General features: G+C 31.8%; 1 protein-coding gene across 1 annotated transcript; it reads right to left on the minus strand.

Annotated features, from left to right (window-relative positions):
* Positions 1-1,563: 1,563 nt before the first annotated feature.
* LOC129308750 (uncharacterized) lies at positions 1,564-9,959 on the minus strand. Its single transcript, XM_054950093.1, has 7 exons — positions 9,622-9,959; positions 9,025-9,110; positions 3,913-4,059; positions 3,702-3,810; positions 3,415-3,538; positions 2,830-3,103; positions 1,564-1,928 (listed from the first exon to the last, which is right to left on the minus strand). The coding sequence occupies exons 1-7, from the start codon at positions 9,743-9,745 to the stop codon at positions 1,821-1,823; spliced, it is 972 nt and encodes a 323-aa protein (XP_054806068.1). The 5' UTR covers positions 9,746-9,959; the 3' UTR covers positions 1,564-1,820.
* Between the last annotated feature and the right edge of the window lie 7,972 nt (positions 9,960-17,931).

The raw sequence follows: 17,931 nt of genomic DNA on the forward strand, positions 1-17,931 counted from the left end.
GTCACTTTTAACATATTTGATCAAAATTAAGTAAAAATTTAAATTTTATTAACTCTTTTAAAATTTAATAAGTTTTAAACTCTACCTCTAGTAAGAACAAAAAAGAATATTTTTGCTAATTTTTCATAGTGTTTAATGAGAATAGAAAGGTGAAGCCGTATTAAAAAAATAGTTAAGTGCTTTATAAATAGGGCTACAAGAGTAATGAGTTTTATTAGTACTCCATCTTATTCTATTTATAGGACACCTTATAAAATAAATTTTGGTTTGAAATGTAGGACATTTTATAATAATTAAATTACTTTTTTTTACTTTTATCATTTCTTAGTTAGCTTGAAGGTATTTAATTTAGTTTTGTCATAATTTAAAGTTAAGGGTAAAAATAAAAGTATATCTCATTATTTTATGATATAAAAAAACCTAACTTTTTTAATAGGTCTAAAATTATTAAAAATGTTTTATAATAAGAATTAGAGAAGATAAATGAAATTATGTGTAAATGTCTTTTATAAATTGGAATATAGAGTAATTTAAAAGTGGTAACTAATTTAATTACGACTTTTTCAGTTAAAAATTTGAATGCCAGTAGCTTTTCTTAGCTTGATCAGCAAGTAATCTGTCGTGATTGATCTGTGGCATTATTTATTTTTTATATTTTTTAAACTAATTTCTTATTATTCGTGGAAAATAAATTATTAGCAGTTTTGGTGTTGTCATGCTAATAATAATAATTAAAAATTTGATTTTTTTTTTTCCCTGGCTACTAAGGGGTGGTTCGGGGTATGGGGAAAATTCGCAGTCGAATCGATCTACTTTCGGTTCAATGAATTATTTCTCATTGGTCGGTGATGAAACAGATAAAATGACGTAAAACATTTACGTCACTAGATCTTTATTCCTGAGCCGCTTCCACATCACCGTCACTAGATCTTTCTCGAGAGGACATATTACCTCTGGTATTTTTCATATATTTTTCTTAAATTGATGATATCCAGAGTAAAAATCTCATATCAACCAACGTTAACCACTGTACATTAGAAATTACATAATCGATCATGCAATACATTGGATTCCATCACGGTGACTGAGGAAATTTAAACCATTTGGTTTTCATTTTAAATTAAATAGAATATATAAAATATGCCACACTAATGAACGTCATACCCATCTACAACCTTAAAAAAAAAAAAAAAGTAACCTTCCAACTTATAAAATACATTATAACTCTGAGAAATTATCGTATTCCTCCATTTTTCACCTAATGCCACCTTACATGGAAACTGGAGTGGGGTGATATTCCGGAAACTAACCCCTAATTTAAAATAAAAACCAAAAAACGAAAAAAAATACAGAGAAAGAAAAGCAGTTCTTCTGCTCTTATTGACGAAAATCTGAACTAAAGCCACACTAATCCTATAAAAACATTTGATAAGGTTTTTTTTCCCCCATAATCCATATTAATAAATACTAGTTAAAACCATCAACAGAACTAAATCTAGTAACTTAATTATCAGACCTTCAAAAACTGGCAGACGAACATCAAAACGAGAACACAGGTTAGAATTACAATGAGAATAAAACTACGTGTAATGGGATGCTCGAAGTTTTATCCTTTTCCGTTCTTCACATCACATAAACAGGCGAAACACGATTTTATAAATTTCATACATAAGTATAATTGTACAAATTTAACCAAATTGCTATGTCAACCTTATCAATAAGTGGCATATCTGTGTAAAAAGGAATGGCCAATCAAAACCTGGGGCCAAACACGTCTCTGCATATATTTAAGTAACTCTCGTCAGCGAATAGAGGACAATTCATAAGAGGCCGAGTGTTTTTAGCTGCTGAACGTGCTCAGGGGGCAGAGGTGGTGGGCACCAATCAGATCCCGTCATTTCCCCATCAACGTCCTCAACAACGTACTCCTATCATGACAAGAATATATTTTCATAATCAAGGAAGAGAGAAACAGAGAGAGATTCAGATCTATCACTCCAAAAGCTGCTTATAATAACCCATCTTGTGCCCTTTTATAGAACATAATCCCTAACTACCTGTTAATCTCTTTTAACTAACTACTATTTTTTTGCTTATTACATAATACAAGATGAAGTCAACCTATTTGAGACCCGCTTCAGTACACACAACACATGCAGTTGAGCCAGGACATGGGAATATCAGTATGAAGGATAACAAATCTTATGCAATGTTTGGTAGGTAGAAAAATATTTTCTAGAAAGGAAACGAAAATATTTTTTCATGTACCAAACATTAAATTGTTCGAGTGTCAGTTTTACACGAACATTGAAAAATGAAGGCAAAAAGTGGCCCTCGTTGCTTCATATCGGGCGAGATCATTTTAAAGTAAAACAGGCACAGCATAAAACAACGCATGCTATTCCATGGTATACTTTAATATCTAATACCATATACCATTCCAAAAGGTAAAACATGATTTCATGCTTGAAAGTCCAGTCAGTAGAACAAAGGGAGACAAAAATCCTAGAGGGGATTTGCTATCATCATTCCTCTAATAAAAGTCTGCTCTAGTAAGGTGGTAAGAAATTGTCTCGTGGTGAAATGCAAAATAAATAAAAAGGGGTTTCTTATCATAATTTACCATAGAAATTTCAAGGAAATTCTTATAATCAAACCAGCAACGGCTATTAGCCAAAAAGGGGGGGGGGGAACATGGATAGCTGTATGAGAAAAACCTCCAGATAAGTCAAATGCTTAGGTGGACTTAGGTGCTGTGGTGCACCCATAGTTTATGCTTCATCGCACCGCACCAAATGGACAAAAGCCAAGAAGGTGAACTGGATGTACCTTTGTTAGCATTCTTTTTGCAAGTATGTGGTAATGTCGCTGCCAAATTCGCTGTCCTACCATGGTAGCCACCAATACACTGTAAAATATCCCAATTACAGTAAAAAGTCCCAGAACAATCAGAGCCATTATAAACAGTAGAGGTAGTCCTGCTTCCCCAGCACCTCCAAGGCATCCACCACATTCAGTAGCCATGGTTCCACAACTCTCAAAGCAAGTGGTGCAATCAGTCCACATGCAGAGAGTTCCTGGCAAATGACAGTCTGCACAGACCCTACAACAGTGGCATAAACCGCAAAAAGGAATGTCAGTCTACCTATTCTCACACAATACATTGATACACTTCAAAAAAGTCGCACATGCAAAGATGTATACCTAGAAGGCTAAATTTTTCAATTTGACTTCCTCAATGAGAATAATGGTTAAAATAGCAAATTAATTCTCAAAATTCACAGCGTAATATAGATGTCAGAAATTCAGAGTAATAATTCATTATCAATATGCCTCAAGTAGATCTTAAGAGTAGACTTAGAAAATAGAAACCCTCCATGTTAAAGATTCAATATATCAAAGTAGAGTTACTACCCTGGTTGACAACAACAAAGACATAATTCCCGGCAAGGCTGAGCTAAATCATTGCGAACTCTTCGATCATAACAAGTAATGAAGCAGCCAGACAGGCCAAGCAAAGCAAAAAACAATAAAGCCCCTGCATTTGACAGTATCAACATGAAACCAAAACCAAAATCAGCATCTTTTTATAGATGAACAAAGCAATTTGCAAACTCACCAAAAACAAAAAGCCTACAGATTGCCAAAAGAAATTGAAAGAAGCATAATGAAGAATACTGCCTAAGCTCTTAACAGCTTACCGCATATGTAGTAAAAGCTAAGCTCACTATCAAAACCCCAAATATGACGAAGCCAGTATTGCTGGTAACCATCCATTAGATAAACCAAATAAGCCAGTGAAGCAATGACCTAAAAGCAAAGGAAATAGGGTGTTAAGTCAAAATTTATTTATATGTAGAAAAAAATATATAAGCATCCAAATCATTCAGACAATGGAAAAAATAAACCTACAAGCTGGACAGTCAGAAATATGAACAAAATGTCTCTAGTGACAAAGAACCGAAATTTCAAGGTTCGCCATTTCCTATCAGCAGCAACATGAACACGCAAATAATAAGGAGCCTTGCACGTCGTGCAATGAGCAAATGCAAATCCTTCCTGCAAGAATTTATCAAGATATTCATATTCATTATGTAAAGAATACAGAAAGCACTGTAAAGTGCAACTCTTAGTACAGCATAAAGCACTGTAAAGTGCAACTCTTAGTACAGCGCAGGAAAGTTTGTTGACATTCCCAGATTCCTTCTAGCATTAGGTAAAGTAAAAAATTCATCCAGAGATAGGTAGATCGCTACACAACCATGATAAGTTTCATAGTAACGCTTTATCCAATATGGATGTTACAGAACCAATGTCAATAGTATTGCAAGGACAAATGAAATAGAGCTTGGTAAATAGCCAAAGGAACATATAAAAAAGTATATAGGTCTGAAAAAAGTCCTATTCAAAAAATAAAATAAAATAAAATAAAACACAAACTATTCCCTCAAATTTTGCTCACTCTGCTCATGCACAGATATAAGCTTATATATGACATGACATTATTTAATAATATACTTATTTCTGCGGAGGAACTTTCAGTGCTTAAAGACCTTCGTTAATTGAAAAACAACATTAATTTTTTGGTGATCACTCCTTACTGACTGTCATATATTAATAATCATGATTTTTTGTCACTTAACGTGCCAAAACTTCTTTTACAAAAATTTAAATTTGAATAACAAAAAGGCTAATTGTAACCAAGCTTCTATAAATGCATTTTGCCAAGAAAGGAGAAAAAATTGAAGCAAAGGATGTGACCAGAAAACTAGCAAAAATGGTGGTACTTCTCATTTTGCAAGATTGTGTTGAAAGAAGGCTTTCAATTGCAATGGTAATGCAATCACAGCTGAATGTAATGCATTTCCTTAAGAGAGTGCACATGCGCACGCTTGCGTGTGTGTTTGAACTTTTGCTACATGTTATCTTAACACATGCTTGTTGCCAGGTAGTGCGAATCCATGTAGAATATATGTCTCAGCTTTCTAGTGTCTTTAATTATGCGTTCAATTTGAACACAAGTCTTCTGATTCAGAAATGATACTTTCAATGACAAATGTGTGTTAATGTTTTATTTATAACAACAAGAGAATATATTTCTCACAATAAAGTCAAGCTCATGAGAACAGTGTAATTTGTTAAGAGACACAATATGTTGCTATCAAGTTATATGCACGTGCATAAGAACTGATTTTCTAGTAACATGGAGTTACTAATAGATTGTGAGGGTTATTTATTGAATCATTTATTTTATGATACAATCAAATATAAGATTATTTTACACAAAGGAGTTAGTGTGATCACCAAAAGGAAATGACTTTTTCTTTTCAATAAACGACAGAAATTTTATCATTGACAACTGAGAATGTACTTTTTGTGGTCCTATTTATAAGTCACTTCCAGTATATTTTACTATAATCAAGGAAAACCTTAAATCTTATTACTTTGTCTTAAAATCTAATAAGTTTCCACCTCTACCTCCCTAACAAGGACAAAAGGAACTACTTTTAATAATTTTTCCAAATATATAATAAGGGCAAAAAATTAAAGATGAATATAGAAAATAGTGAAGTATCCTATAAATAGAACTATGTTTATAGCCGGTCCCAAGCTCGGGTAAAGGAGGAGGGTTGTGTTAGGCCATCAACAGCCAATGTAAAAATTTGTTGAATCTATCATGAACATGGACAATAGACGTTATAATGTTAATGCTAGGTCGTTGCCCGTAAGTAACGCGCTGCATGGCTCGAGTACAGTGATAAGTGAGTTAGAGCCGCTGCATCGGCGCCCGGATGTAGTGTTAAATGAGCAAGGGCTACCGCATCATTCTGGACGCACGCGGCTAAAGAAGTTAGTCCATAAGAGCAAAATTAGATTTGGTATTTGGAATGTTGGGACATTAAATTGTAAATCTGTAGAGGTTGTAGGGGTTATGATTCAAAGGAAAATCAATATCCTTTGCTTGCAAGAAACAAAATGGCGTGGAGAAGGAGCTAAGGATATTCAAGGTTTCAAACTTTGGTATACAGGAAAAGTAAGTGCACGCAATGGAGTAGGCATCATTATAGATAAGGAGTGGGAGAAGAACGTTGTAGAAGTTAGCAGAATTGGAGACAGAATTATTTCTATAAAAATGATAATTGGACGTGAGACTGTTAATATTGTTAGCGCTTATGCGCCGCAAGTCGGGACAGAAGCCAGTCTTAAGGAATTATTTTGGGAGGATCTGGAGGGGTTGATTCGACACATACCATAGAGTGAAAAGATTTTTATTGGAGGAGACTTTAATGGGCATGTCGGGAGGGAAGCTGGTCAGTATGCGAGGGTGCATGGTGGTTTTGGTTTTGGAGAGCTAAACAATGAAGGGCAAACTCTTCTTGATTTCTCATTGGCGTATGATTTTAAGATTGCCAACACTTGTTTCAAGAAGAGAGATGAGCATCTCATCACTTACAAAAGTGGAACCTCAAGGTCGCAGATTGATTTTCTTTTGGTTAGGAACACAGATAGAAAACTTTGTAAAAATTGTAAGGTGATCCCTGGAGATGCTGTAACGACACAACATAGGGTCCTAGTCTTTGATGTGTGTATTATGAGTAAAATCCAAAAACGTCGACAAGTAGTAACACCAAGGATTAGGTGGTGGCAATTAAAAGGTGAGAAGCAAGATATTTTCAAGCGAAATCTTTTGGATAAAGGAATTTGGGATTCTCAGGGAAGTGCTAACATCATATGGGAGGATATGGCTAAAAAGATACGGGAGGTTGCAAAAGTAGTTTTGGGAGAATCGAAAGGTTCTGGTCCGAGAGATAAGGAGTCTTGGTGGTGGAATAATAGTGTACAGGACAAAATCAAGTATAAGAAGAACTGTTTTAAAGCCATACATTTGTGTAACAATGAAGAAAATTGGGAGAGGTACCGTATGGCTAAGAAGGAAACTAAGAGAGCTGTGGGTGAAGCTCATTCCAAAGCTTTTGAAGAATTTTATAAGAACCTTGAGACGAAGGAAGGAGAGCAAAATATTTATAAGATTGCCAAGAGTAGGGAAAGAAAATCAAGAGATCTAGAACAGGTAAGGTGTATTAAGGATGAAGAGGGAATACAGATGATGAAATTAAAAATAGATGGGAGACTTATTTTTCTAAACTTTTCAATGATGGAGAGGATTCATCTAGTAACTTGGAGGATTTAGTAACTGGTGAAGGAGAACAAAATTTGTCATTCTATCGAAAAATACGTGATAAGGAGGTAAAGGAAGCTCTTAAGAAAATGGCAAATGGTAGAGCTAACGGACCTGATTGTATATCTATCGAAGCGTGGAAATGTTTAGGTGAAGAAGGGGTGAGATGGTTAACTAAGTTATTTAATGTGATTTTACGGTCCAAGAAAATGCCTGATGAGTGGAGGAGAAGTACATTAATTCCTATTTATAAAAATAAAGGAGATATTCAGAATTGTACTAACTATAGAGGAATTAAACTCATGAGCCACACAATGAAATTGTGGGAGAAAATAATTGAGCACAGGTTGAGATTGGAGACAAGTATTTCTGAGAATCAATTTGGTTTTATGCCAGGTAGATCAACTACAGAGGCGATTTATCTACTAAGGGGATTAATGGAAAAGTATCGTTGTAAAGATAAATATCTACACATGGTTTTTATTGATTTGGAAAAAGCTTATGACCGTATACCAAGAGAAGTGCTTTAGAAAGCGTTGGAAAAAAAGGGAGTACGAATTGCTTATATTAAAGCCATACAAGATATGTATGAGGGGGTAAAAACTAGTATAAGAACGCCTAGTGGTCAAACAAAGGATTTTCCTATAAAGATTGGACTACATCAGGGATCATCTCTGAATCCTTATTTGTTCAACTTGATTTTAAATGTTTTGACGGAACATATTCAAGAGGAAATCCCGAAATGTATGCTCTTCGCGGATGATATAGTTCTTATAGCAGAGACAAGAGAAGAGGTTAATTGCAAACTTGAGTTATGGAGGAGGACATTGGAGTCGAAAGGTTTTCGTCTGAGTAGAAGTAAGACGGAATATTTATATTGTAAATTTGGTAAAGGACTATTCGAAAATAATTTGGAAGTGAAATTGGGAGATCAAATTATACCTCAAGTGGAAAAGTTTAGATATTTGGGAGCCATTATTCAAAATGATGGCGAAATCAGTGGAGATATTTCACATAGAATTCAAGCTGGGTGGTTTAATTGGAGAAAAGCTAAAGGAGTTATTTGTAACCGTAAGGTGCCTAATAAACTTAAAGGAAAGTTTTATCGTACTGCTATCAGACCGGCAATGTTATATAGTAGTGAATGCTGGGCTCTAACGGGACAGCAAGAGCATAAAGTTGGAGTAGCAGAGATGAGAATGTTACGATGGATGTGCGGACATACACGTAAAGATAAAATTCGAAATGAGCACATACGTGAAAAAGTGAGGGTGGCACCTATTGAGGAAAAAATGGTAGAAAATCGGTTGAGATGGTTTGGGCATGTACAAAGAAGACCAAGGGAGGCACCAGTGAGAAGAGTGGAACATATAACTTTGAGTCCGATTAAGAGAGGTAGAGGAAGGCCTAAGAGAACACTCTTGGAAGTTGTTGAACGTGATCTCTTAATTAATAATATTTCTAAAAGCTTAATAAATGATAGAGCACAATGACGTCTTGCAATCCATGTAGCCGACCCCACCTAGTGGGATAAAGGCTTGTTGTTGTTGTTGTTGTTGTATCCTATAAATAGAACTAAAATTAATCTTCTCTCTCTGTCCTATAAACAGGACAAGAGTAGTAACCGATTCCTTTAATTGATTGATTGCAAAAGGACAGTTTCAGACCTAAACATGGTCAGTGTTACAAATACAGCCGTTGCCCTATCTACTGTCTGGCAATCATCACTTCATCAAACAGTAGCGACACTAAGATCACTGGCACGTGATGTTCAGCCATGGCTTTAATATAAGTATAATATACTCTAATTATCCTAATTACAACATTGGAGACAACATCCTTACCTTAACAGCTCGCCAATGATCCAAACATTCTCGATGTACATATTTTGATGTTCCTTTGCACTTGCAAGGCGCTATGAAGTCCCTACCTGAAAAATAGTTAACAATTGATAATCATACATCCTAAAACCAGAATATGTGCTCAGAACGAAACTTGCAAGTATCTCCAGCAGATTAATATATAACCTCAATATTCCCCATAAATATTAACAATATTCCCGCACGCAGTGCCATGAAAATTAAGGTATCCACAACAAAAACATTCTTGAAGATCATTACAAATCACACAGGTTCCCTGGCAATGAGTAGATTACATACTTGCCTTAAACATACTTTAGAAACTGAACCCAACATGGGGATAAAGTTTCGTGGCCTCCCACTAAGAATATTTAGAACAAGTATAGGACAATATAGTTATGCAGGCACAATTGCAGCCAAACGAACCTCGCAGTGTGAAAAAAAGGCATTGAATTTCAAAAAAGAATCAATTAAACGCAAGTAATTCTGAATTACTCCACCTTTACTTCTCATCGCAATCACCAAATGAGAATTGAAATGCCATTTGCCCTAACCCGGAATTGGATATAAAAGTAAAATTACCATCAGTCTCGAGACAAATCCGGCATTGAATTTGTTCACTGGGACCTGCTTCTAGGTCGATCTCGCAAGGGTCAGTGATAGGCGTTGGAGGGATTAGAGGCGAATCGTCAGAGCGATCCGCCATTAAATTAAAATACAAAGAAAGTAGAAGAAAGGGAAGAGGAGAAATAAGAGTTCAAATTGAATGAATTTTGGAGGAATGAGTCTGAAACCATGAATTCGTGAATCGTGATCACATAATCTGATTTCAGAATTCAGACTCCCACTTCTCTTTGAATGTGGAGTTGAGTTGCCTCCACACGCGCACTCGCTAACTCTGTTCTCTTGACTTCAACTTTTTACCAAGAATTAGGATGCACCAGCGAAATTCGCGGAATTAAGTGGGTAAAATCTAAAATCAAATTTAAATTTTCCTACCAACAATTTTTTGTTTTTAAAAATTATTTTATAATATAATATTCAGAATTATTTTTAAAATAAAATAAAAATAAGTTTAGTTGTGTTAATCTAAAAATAATTAAAATTAAAAAAATAGAATGATAATGATTTTTGCCAACAATAGATGGTAGTAATCTATAATAAAAATTAGTCAAACTAGCTATATTTTTCAATAGTAAATGTAGTATATTTTAAAAAATAAAATGATAAGAACTTTAAGATATTTTCATTTTTTTATTTTTAAAAATAATAGATGTGAATAGTTTTGAAAGTAATTAAATTTAAAATATTTATTCAGATTTTTTTTTTATTTTTAAAACCAGAAAACCCTAAGCGTATGAGGTTTTAAAATTTGTGGTGCAACTAGTATGTATGTTCCCCTCTAATAATTAAAAATGATATAATATTGTTCATACTGTTATTAGTTGACCAAGAACTTACCAAAAAAATATATTCAAAAATACAAAAAATAACAAAAAAATTATTAATGAGTATCCTATAAAAAAATTAAAACCAAGTTCATTAAACTCTAAATAAATATCAAAAAACAAATGTTGTTTCTTTTTCATGTGGAAGATTAAAAGGTTGATTATCCAATCATCATTATTGATAACATCGGTGAATAGCTAAAAAAATAACACGCTTACAACTTTTTTTTATTTACTAGAAAGGAAAATATATTCCAAGAGAGAGCTAAAGCTTAATACAAAGGAACACGGAAAAAAACAAGCCATAAGCCAATAAGGCAAAAAGTATAAGTAAAAATTAACGGAAATAGCATTAAGTCAGACTATTCCTTCTCAATCTCTGGAAATCATTGGTTGCATAAAACCACGAGCTGCGCCACCTGAGTCATGAGCTAAGATATCTGAAAGAAGGAGTGAAGGCAAAGAACTCATACGTTTGATATGATGAAAGAGTTTTTAATGAAATCAGAATTGGAATCGGAATCGGAATCGGAATAAAATTAAGTTTTAAAAGTGTATTTGGTATGAAGATAGAATTTTAATATAATATTAATTTATATATGTACTTAAAATAGGAAAAGACTAAATTGTCCTTTTTTTAAATTAAAAAGACCTATCTTATTATAAATGAACAAAAAAGATGAGGATGATAAGGTCTTCAAATTGAATTCAAAGGAATTGAAGCAATTTTATAGTCAATATGATGGAATTGGATTCTAGCATTTTTGGTGGAATTAGAATTCTTAAGAATTACAACTCTTGCATACCAATCATGTTTAAATTAAAATTTCATCTTTAATTTCATTTTCACCTTATCAAATGTTATCAAATATGGCCTAATAAATTTAATATTATCAAATATGGCCTAAAGGTTCCACTCCTTTTAGTGAAGATGCTGCCAACTGATCAGCAACAGAGTCTTCTTCTCTTTTGACAAAGGAAAAAGGAAAAGCTAAGTACAAATGGATAGTGGCAAAGAAATCCTCAAGTGGGCTGTAATGAGACCAATGACAATGAAAGAGATCGAGAGAGAAACCACACCGTACAGCTCTAAGCAATCTAATTCAAAGACAGCCTCAATGATATGACAATTTACAGCAATTCGGACAACTTTCTTAAGTGCAATAAATTCCATCATAAAGCTAGAAGAGGCAGCAACAAGTTCTTGCCAACTCTTAAAAAAGTTTTCCCTGTGGGCAGGCCATAAAATTCCTATCATAGCCCTTTTTGAGATAATAGAGTATGCACTATCACAATTAAATTTGAATTTACCTATAGGGGTGGTTTCCATTGTACCTGCAGCTTAGTAATAAGTGAATTAGGATTCGCTAGAATTCATTTATAGTAGCATTTGTTAAGCCAGTAACAAGGACATGGTAATCTCAACAGCCAAGAAAACCTTGGCAGACCTGGTTTTTCGAATAGTCCAGCATAAGCAGGCAATGTAAGCCTTAACAAAATCATCCAGAGGGCTATTGTCTAACAAAAAAGAAAGATCTCCACTCTTAAAAGAAGTAAGCTTCAAAATCAATGGTGATGGAAAGTAGATATTGTAACATCCTGAATTTTATTTACTAAATAATGAATTAATTATAAGCAATTGTGAGGCATAACAAATTTTGAAGTGTATAAAATTAGTTATTATTAGAGGGTTAGAATTTAGAAATAAGTTAATTAATTTAAAATAAAGAATTTATGCAAAATAAAATAAATCATAAGAATTTAATTCTAAACAAAATAATAATAATAAAATTAAATTGTTATATATATATATATATATAAATATAAGAGAAACAACAAATGATTAAAAGCAAATCCATGAATATATACACAAACATTTACGCGTGTATATGTATTTATTTATAACATAATATGTATTATATAAAAGTAAACAAAAAAAGGTAGAAGGAGGAGGAATTGGGCGTGAGCCACAACCCATAGATCATACCATTCATTATTACACCTAAGCACCCCATCACTTAATACTAGCCAAATGAGTTATGGGCCAACTTGATATTTTTGCAGGTTGGGTTGGATCAGCCTATCAGATAAAATGAGTTAAAAAATTCAAGCCAATCCATTTTCTAGCGGGCTAGCCAACTCACGGGCCGGTTCACAAAAAATTATCAAAATTTTTTTTAATAATTTAAAATTTATATAATATAAGCATATATATTTATTTCATATTTTAAAGCAAATTAACAATTAAAAAACTTGTAAATAAATAAAATAAACATAGAATTCAACTAAGAAAATTCATTTTGCTAGATTTTACTATCAATTATTTTCTCACCTAGGTGTGCTATCTTTGTCATTAAGAAAAAAATTTGAATATAAATTCATATTATTTTTCTTAGTGAATTCATATCTATAATTTCGATCAATAGATCTTATGAAATTAATAAATAATATGTATTCAAAACATTTCTATAAAAATTAATAAATCATCTTCACAAACTATAACAAAAATTTTATTTACAAATTGTAAAAAAGATTTACACTATATTTCAAATGTAAAGAACATATTTGAAAGTCATAAATTATATATTTAAAAAATATTATCATTATTTTAGATTTATAAAAAGATATAATATAATTAAAAAATAAAAAATTATTTTTTAAAAATATGCTAGCCCGCGGGCCAGCCCGTTTTAGCCTGCTATTTTTACGGGTTGGGCTAACCTAACTTGTTTTAAAAAATGGATCAATTTCTTTAACCCAATTCATTAAATTGTACAGGTTAAACGGGTTAGCCCGCAAACTTAACCCGTTTTCCTAGCTCTCATCACCTAAACACACATAGCCACAATTTGTCAGGCACAGCACACACAGGGAGCAAATGAGAGAGAGAGAGAGAATGCTAGCATCGTAGAGCAGAGGCGAATTTTGGATTATGGATGCTAAAAACATATTTTAAGGTAATTTATGACTTTTTAAAACTGAATAAGTATTTTAAAATTTTTATTTTATCTGTCTATCTCATTAGTTTATAGATTTTTAAGGTTGAAAAATCTAAGAAAGTAATCTATTTAGAATTTTTGAGTTTTTTTGTTAATAGAAGATTACTCTAATAATATAGCTTCATCTATTTCAAGATTTTTGGGACATTCAACATCTAGATATAAATTTTCTATTGGATCAAAGGACTCTTAGATTAAGGTTTAGGGCTTAAAAAAATATTCCAAATGTATAGAGGCTTTAAGTAAATAATTTTGACTATTGAAAAAAAAAGGACAATCCACTAGAGTCATAGACATTGAGAAGCTAGGTTTATATAAAAAGAACATAGATTTACAAGAGAATTTTGGATTCTCTAAAATAACTTTAAGATCCTAGAGTAAATTTAGAATAACTTTATAGGAGCTTTGGGTTAGTTTTAACAGCATTGAATTATAACTTAATATTATTATATGTGTGTAATTCTTGTAGACTCTAACTAATAGCTCTTATTTGGACTTGCTATGTGACTACTTGTAAACTTAGAAGAACAGGTAACTTGGGGTCTTTTCATATGTGTACAAACTCTATATTTAATAACAAATACGTATAATCATAAATTTAATTGTGAGAAATTCATATATTACTTGAATCCTGTCAAGTATGCTTGCAGCTTGGTTATATATTATTATTATTGGTGTTTCTTTTTAAGCATCCTTGTGAGTGCAAATTAATGATGTTTATTTGATGGAAATTGTATGTTACTTAAAAATAGTTCATTTCTTTTAAGCATGCTTATATGCGATGTAAATGTTGTACATGTGAGGCATGCATTGGGGATAGATTGATGAGGAGATGATGATGTTGATGTGTCTATGAATGTGTGACCACATGGTTTGCCTCCACTATGCACACAATAGCTAGCCTCTTTCAAAGCCTCGCTCCTCAATACTTACCTGCTAGGTTTGTAAAAGGTGAATATGGAATAGTGACACCTCCTATTGGGGTCTTTAAGGAAGGAAGCTATAGTCTGGGCTTAGGCTCTGTGCCTCTAGCTGGGTATATCTTGAGCACTGGAAAAGCAAGGTCAGTCTAACATGTGGGTCAGACCATATGCAAGCCTATGGTTCCAGTCAACGAAATAAGAATAGATGGAGTAATAAGGGAGATTATTGGTATTGCATATTAGCATATTATGAGTTATGTCTTATGAAATTTTTTATGCCATTACTGAATGATTCTCATGAACATTTATATAATTGTTGTATAATTATGTGGTTGTAGTTTGTGCATATATGATTAAATTTTGGATTACTAAAACTTAGTACTCTCCCCTCTCTTCAACATTTTAGGTAAGCTTGACGAAGCAAAGGGGAAGCATCTGGGAGCTTGGGGCTTAGGTTGAGTAAGTTTTAAGTTCCATTTTAGTTTGTAGAACAATCAATTGCCAATATAGGACTCATTTGTCATTTAAGTTGAGTTTTGAAATTATTTATTATTTATTAATGACTGGAAAGGGTGTTGTTAGTTGAGGTCTAAAGTCATAGAAGTTGCTTAATAAATTTATTTGGAGTAAATATTTTAAATATAAAATTTTAAGTGTCAAGACATTTATTGAAATAAATATTTGAATATTTATTGTGAGATGTGACATGCATGAATGTCGTTAGGCTTTAATAAGCCTAAATTTTTATTGAATATAATACTTATTTATTTTAAGCTATTTTCTATCCATAATGGTAAGGTGTTATTTATGATTTTAAATAGTAAGTGAAAACTTTTATAACCTTTATAACTTTTTTAACAAATTTAATTATTTTTACCAAGGTTAAATTTTAAATATCTATTTAGTAGATGAAATTTTGGTAACCATGATAGTTTCATAAAATATATATTAACTCTTTTTATTGTGATCATCTTTATAAAATAAATTTAAGAATTAATTTTAAATATTTATACTATAGTAATTATTTTTTTAATTTAATTTTTTTTATTATCATGATATTTAGTTAAGTTGTTAGTCAATAAAGTTGGGTGTTTCAGGTAGCCAAACCAAGCCTTTTTTACCTAATAGCAAGGGAGCAACAAATGTCGAAGGGCATATTTATAAATGGGACATGTCAGTTCTAGAGAGCAGTTGTGGGCATGAATAGCCTCCTTAGTTGCTGGGACCCTATGAAAAGCCATCCACATGAAACGCTTGACTTTGGGAAAAATCTTGAGCTTCCAAATACAATTCTAAATTTCACAAGAGAGAGGACTCGAGGTTGTCACATCAACGGCACTCACAATGGGGTCTCTTGGATAGATCAATGCGTATCCTAACTTTGAGGTATAACGCCCATTCTTAACAATACTCCAAATAAAAGTATCAGATAGAACATTACGAGGAATCAAGATATTCTCAGTACAAGAAATCGTTTCAGTGGTCATGGCATGGGACACAAATGAGGTCGGACCCCTTATAGAGTTTTTATGAATGTTGATGTCGTCCCTTTTGATAGCTTTGTAATCAAACACGCTAGTAGTCCAAGGATCTTTCCACGCCAACATATTTTGCCCCGACCCCACTCTTAGCTTACAACTTGTTTGAATAATATATCCTTAAATATTAAAACTTTAATATTGAATAATTTAAATATTTTTATTTATAAATATTTTTTAAAAAATTCAACAACTTAACTAGTGTATTTGAAATTTATAAATGAAAATGTGTTATCATGCTAGCTTTGTTGTAAATTAAAATAGTATAATATTATAAATTTTCAACCCAAATTTGTAAGTCCTTCAAAAATTTACAATTAATATGAAAACATATTCACTGTTAAATCACAAATATATTAGTTAAGTTGTAATTTTTGGAGAATTTATAAATTTCAAAAGTTAACTTGTAAATTGTTTCGTGAAATTTTGTAAATAATAATATTTAAATTTTTATTTAATGAAATAGTAATTTTTTAATAAAATATTATTAAAATAAATATATTTCCTTAATTCAAAAATGTAAGGCATTTTTAATGTTTCAAGATGTAACTATTATGTTTTTTTTTAAATTTATTCATAATAAATAAATCACTTAATATTTACTCTAAAGTAAAACACTATTAAATATGAATAAATATGAAAAATAGTGTTAGTTTGAAGACAATTAACTAATTTATTTGATATGAGATTTAATTAAAAAAAACTTTATATTTTTAAATGAAGAGATTTAATCAATAATAATTTTCTTAGTTTTTTTGTAATTTTTGGTTAACTAACGGTTAAAATTAGTTTTTGTTAACAGCAGAGTCAATATTGCATTATTTTCAATTATTGAAGGAAAACATTGCATTAAAAAAAAAATCCTAACTATTCCTTGTAACATCCTAATTTTTATTTTTCAAAATCAATTTGAGGATCATGCTAATTGAGGTTGATTAGGGTTAAATTGTAAGCTCGCACTTTTTCCTTCAACACTTAACCAAAATCACCATTATAATTATAAGACTAACTCAAAGAGATTATCATAACTCATTTGAAAACAAATTGACTATAGTTAAAATAAAAAAAACCATAGTATAAGAGAAAATTCAATCAGACCAAGTCAATTATTCATCTTTCTTTCCAATTTTTAATCTCTAAAACCATAAAAGATATAAAGATTGGATCCCAAGTTTTCTATAAATAAAAAAACATAAAGCCAAGTAAAACTAATATATATCAAATTATATGCATTTTTGAAAGTATGGAATATCAATTGATACTTAAATACTTGAAAATAGGTTAAAAATACCAAGAAGAAATAGAATAGGGGAATGCATCACAACTTGTCCTCTCATTACCATGCACCATGGTGCATTGCACAGATTATGATTGTATTATGTTGTTAATGCTGTCATTTAACAACACAAGGGCTAAACTTTTGACATGCCTCACATTTCTATCTAACATTTAAATGAAATGATTTAGGTGTCCACAGAAAACTCATTCTTTGAACTAGTTAATAGTACATGTTTAGCTACAAATTAATTCACATTAAAAAGTTAGACATTCAAACACAAAGAAATCACTTATTCACATTTGATAACAATAAGGGTGCCTAAAACCTAACCAACTTGCCAAAAACTTAAATCTATATCTAGATCATACTTTTTAAACTCAAGACAACTTCTGCAACATACCAAAACAATCATGTCACTCTTGTAACTCATTTTCTCAACCCCTTGATCTCAGAAATATTAAGGGGAGATATTTTCCATAAATCTATGAATGTACCAATCACATGCATTTACAATCTTACACATATCTACTATTATACTTACACCAATATTTTGGCCTTAAACAAATGACTCATTCACGTCACATAATATTAGGGCCCAAAATACAATTTATCGATTTAACAAGTAAATGGTGCAAGTAAATGTATGAATTAAAATATATAATCTTAGTTGGTAATGTCAAATCTTAATTACACATAAAGCCTACA

The sequence above is a fragment of the Prosopis cineraria genome, unplaced genomic scaffold (genome assembly GCF_029017545.1).
Source record: "Prosopis cineraria cultivar Desert tree isolate PC_DT_omini unplaced genomic scaffold, ASM2901754v1 PC4, whole genome shotgun sequence".
Taxonomy (NCBI): domain Eukaryota; kingdom Viridiplantae; phylum Streptophyta; class Magnoliopsida; order Fabales; family Fabaceae; genus Prosopis; species Prosopis cineraria.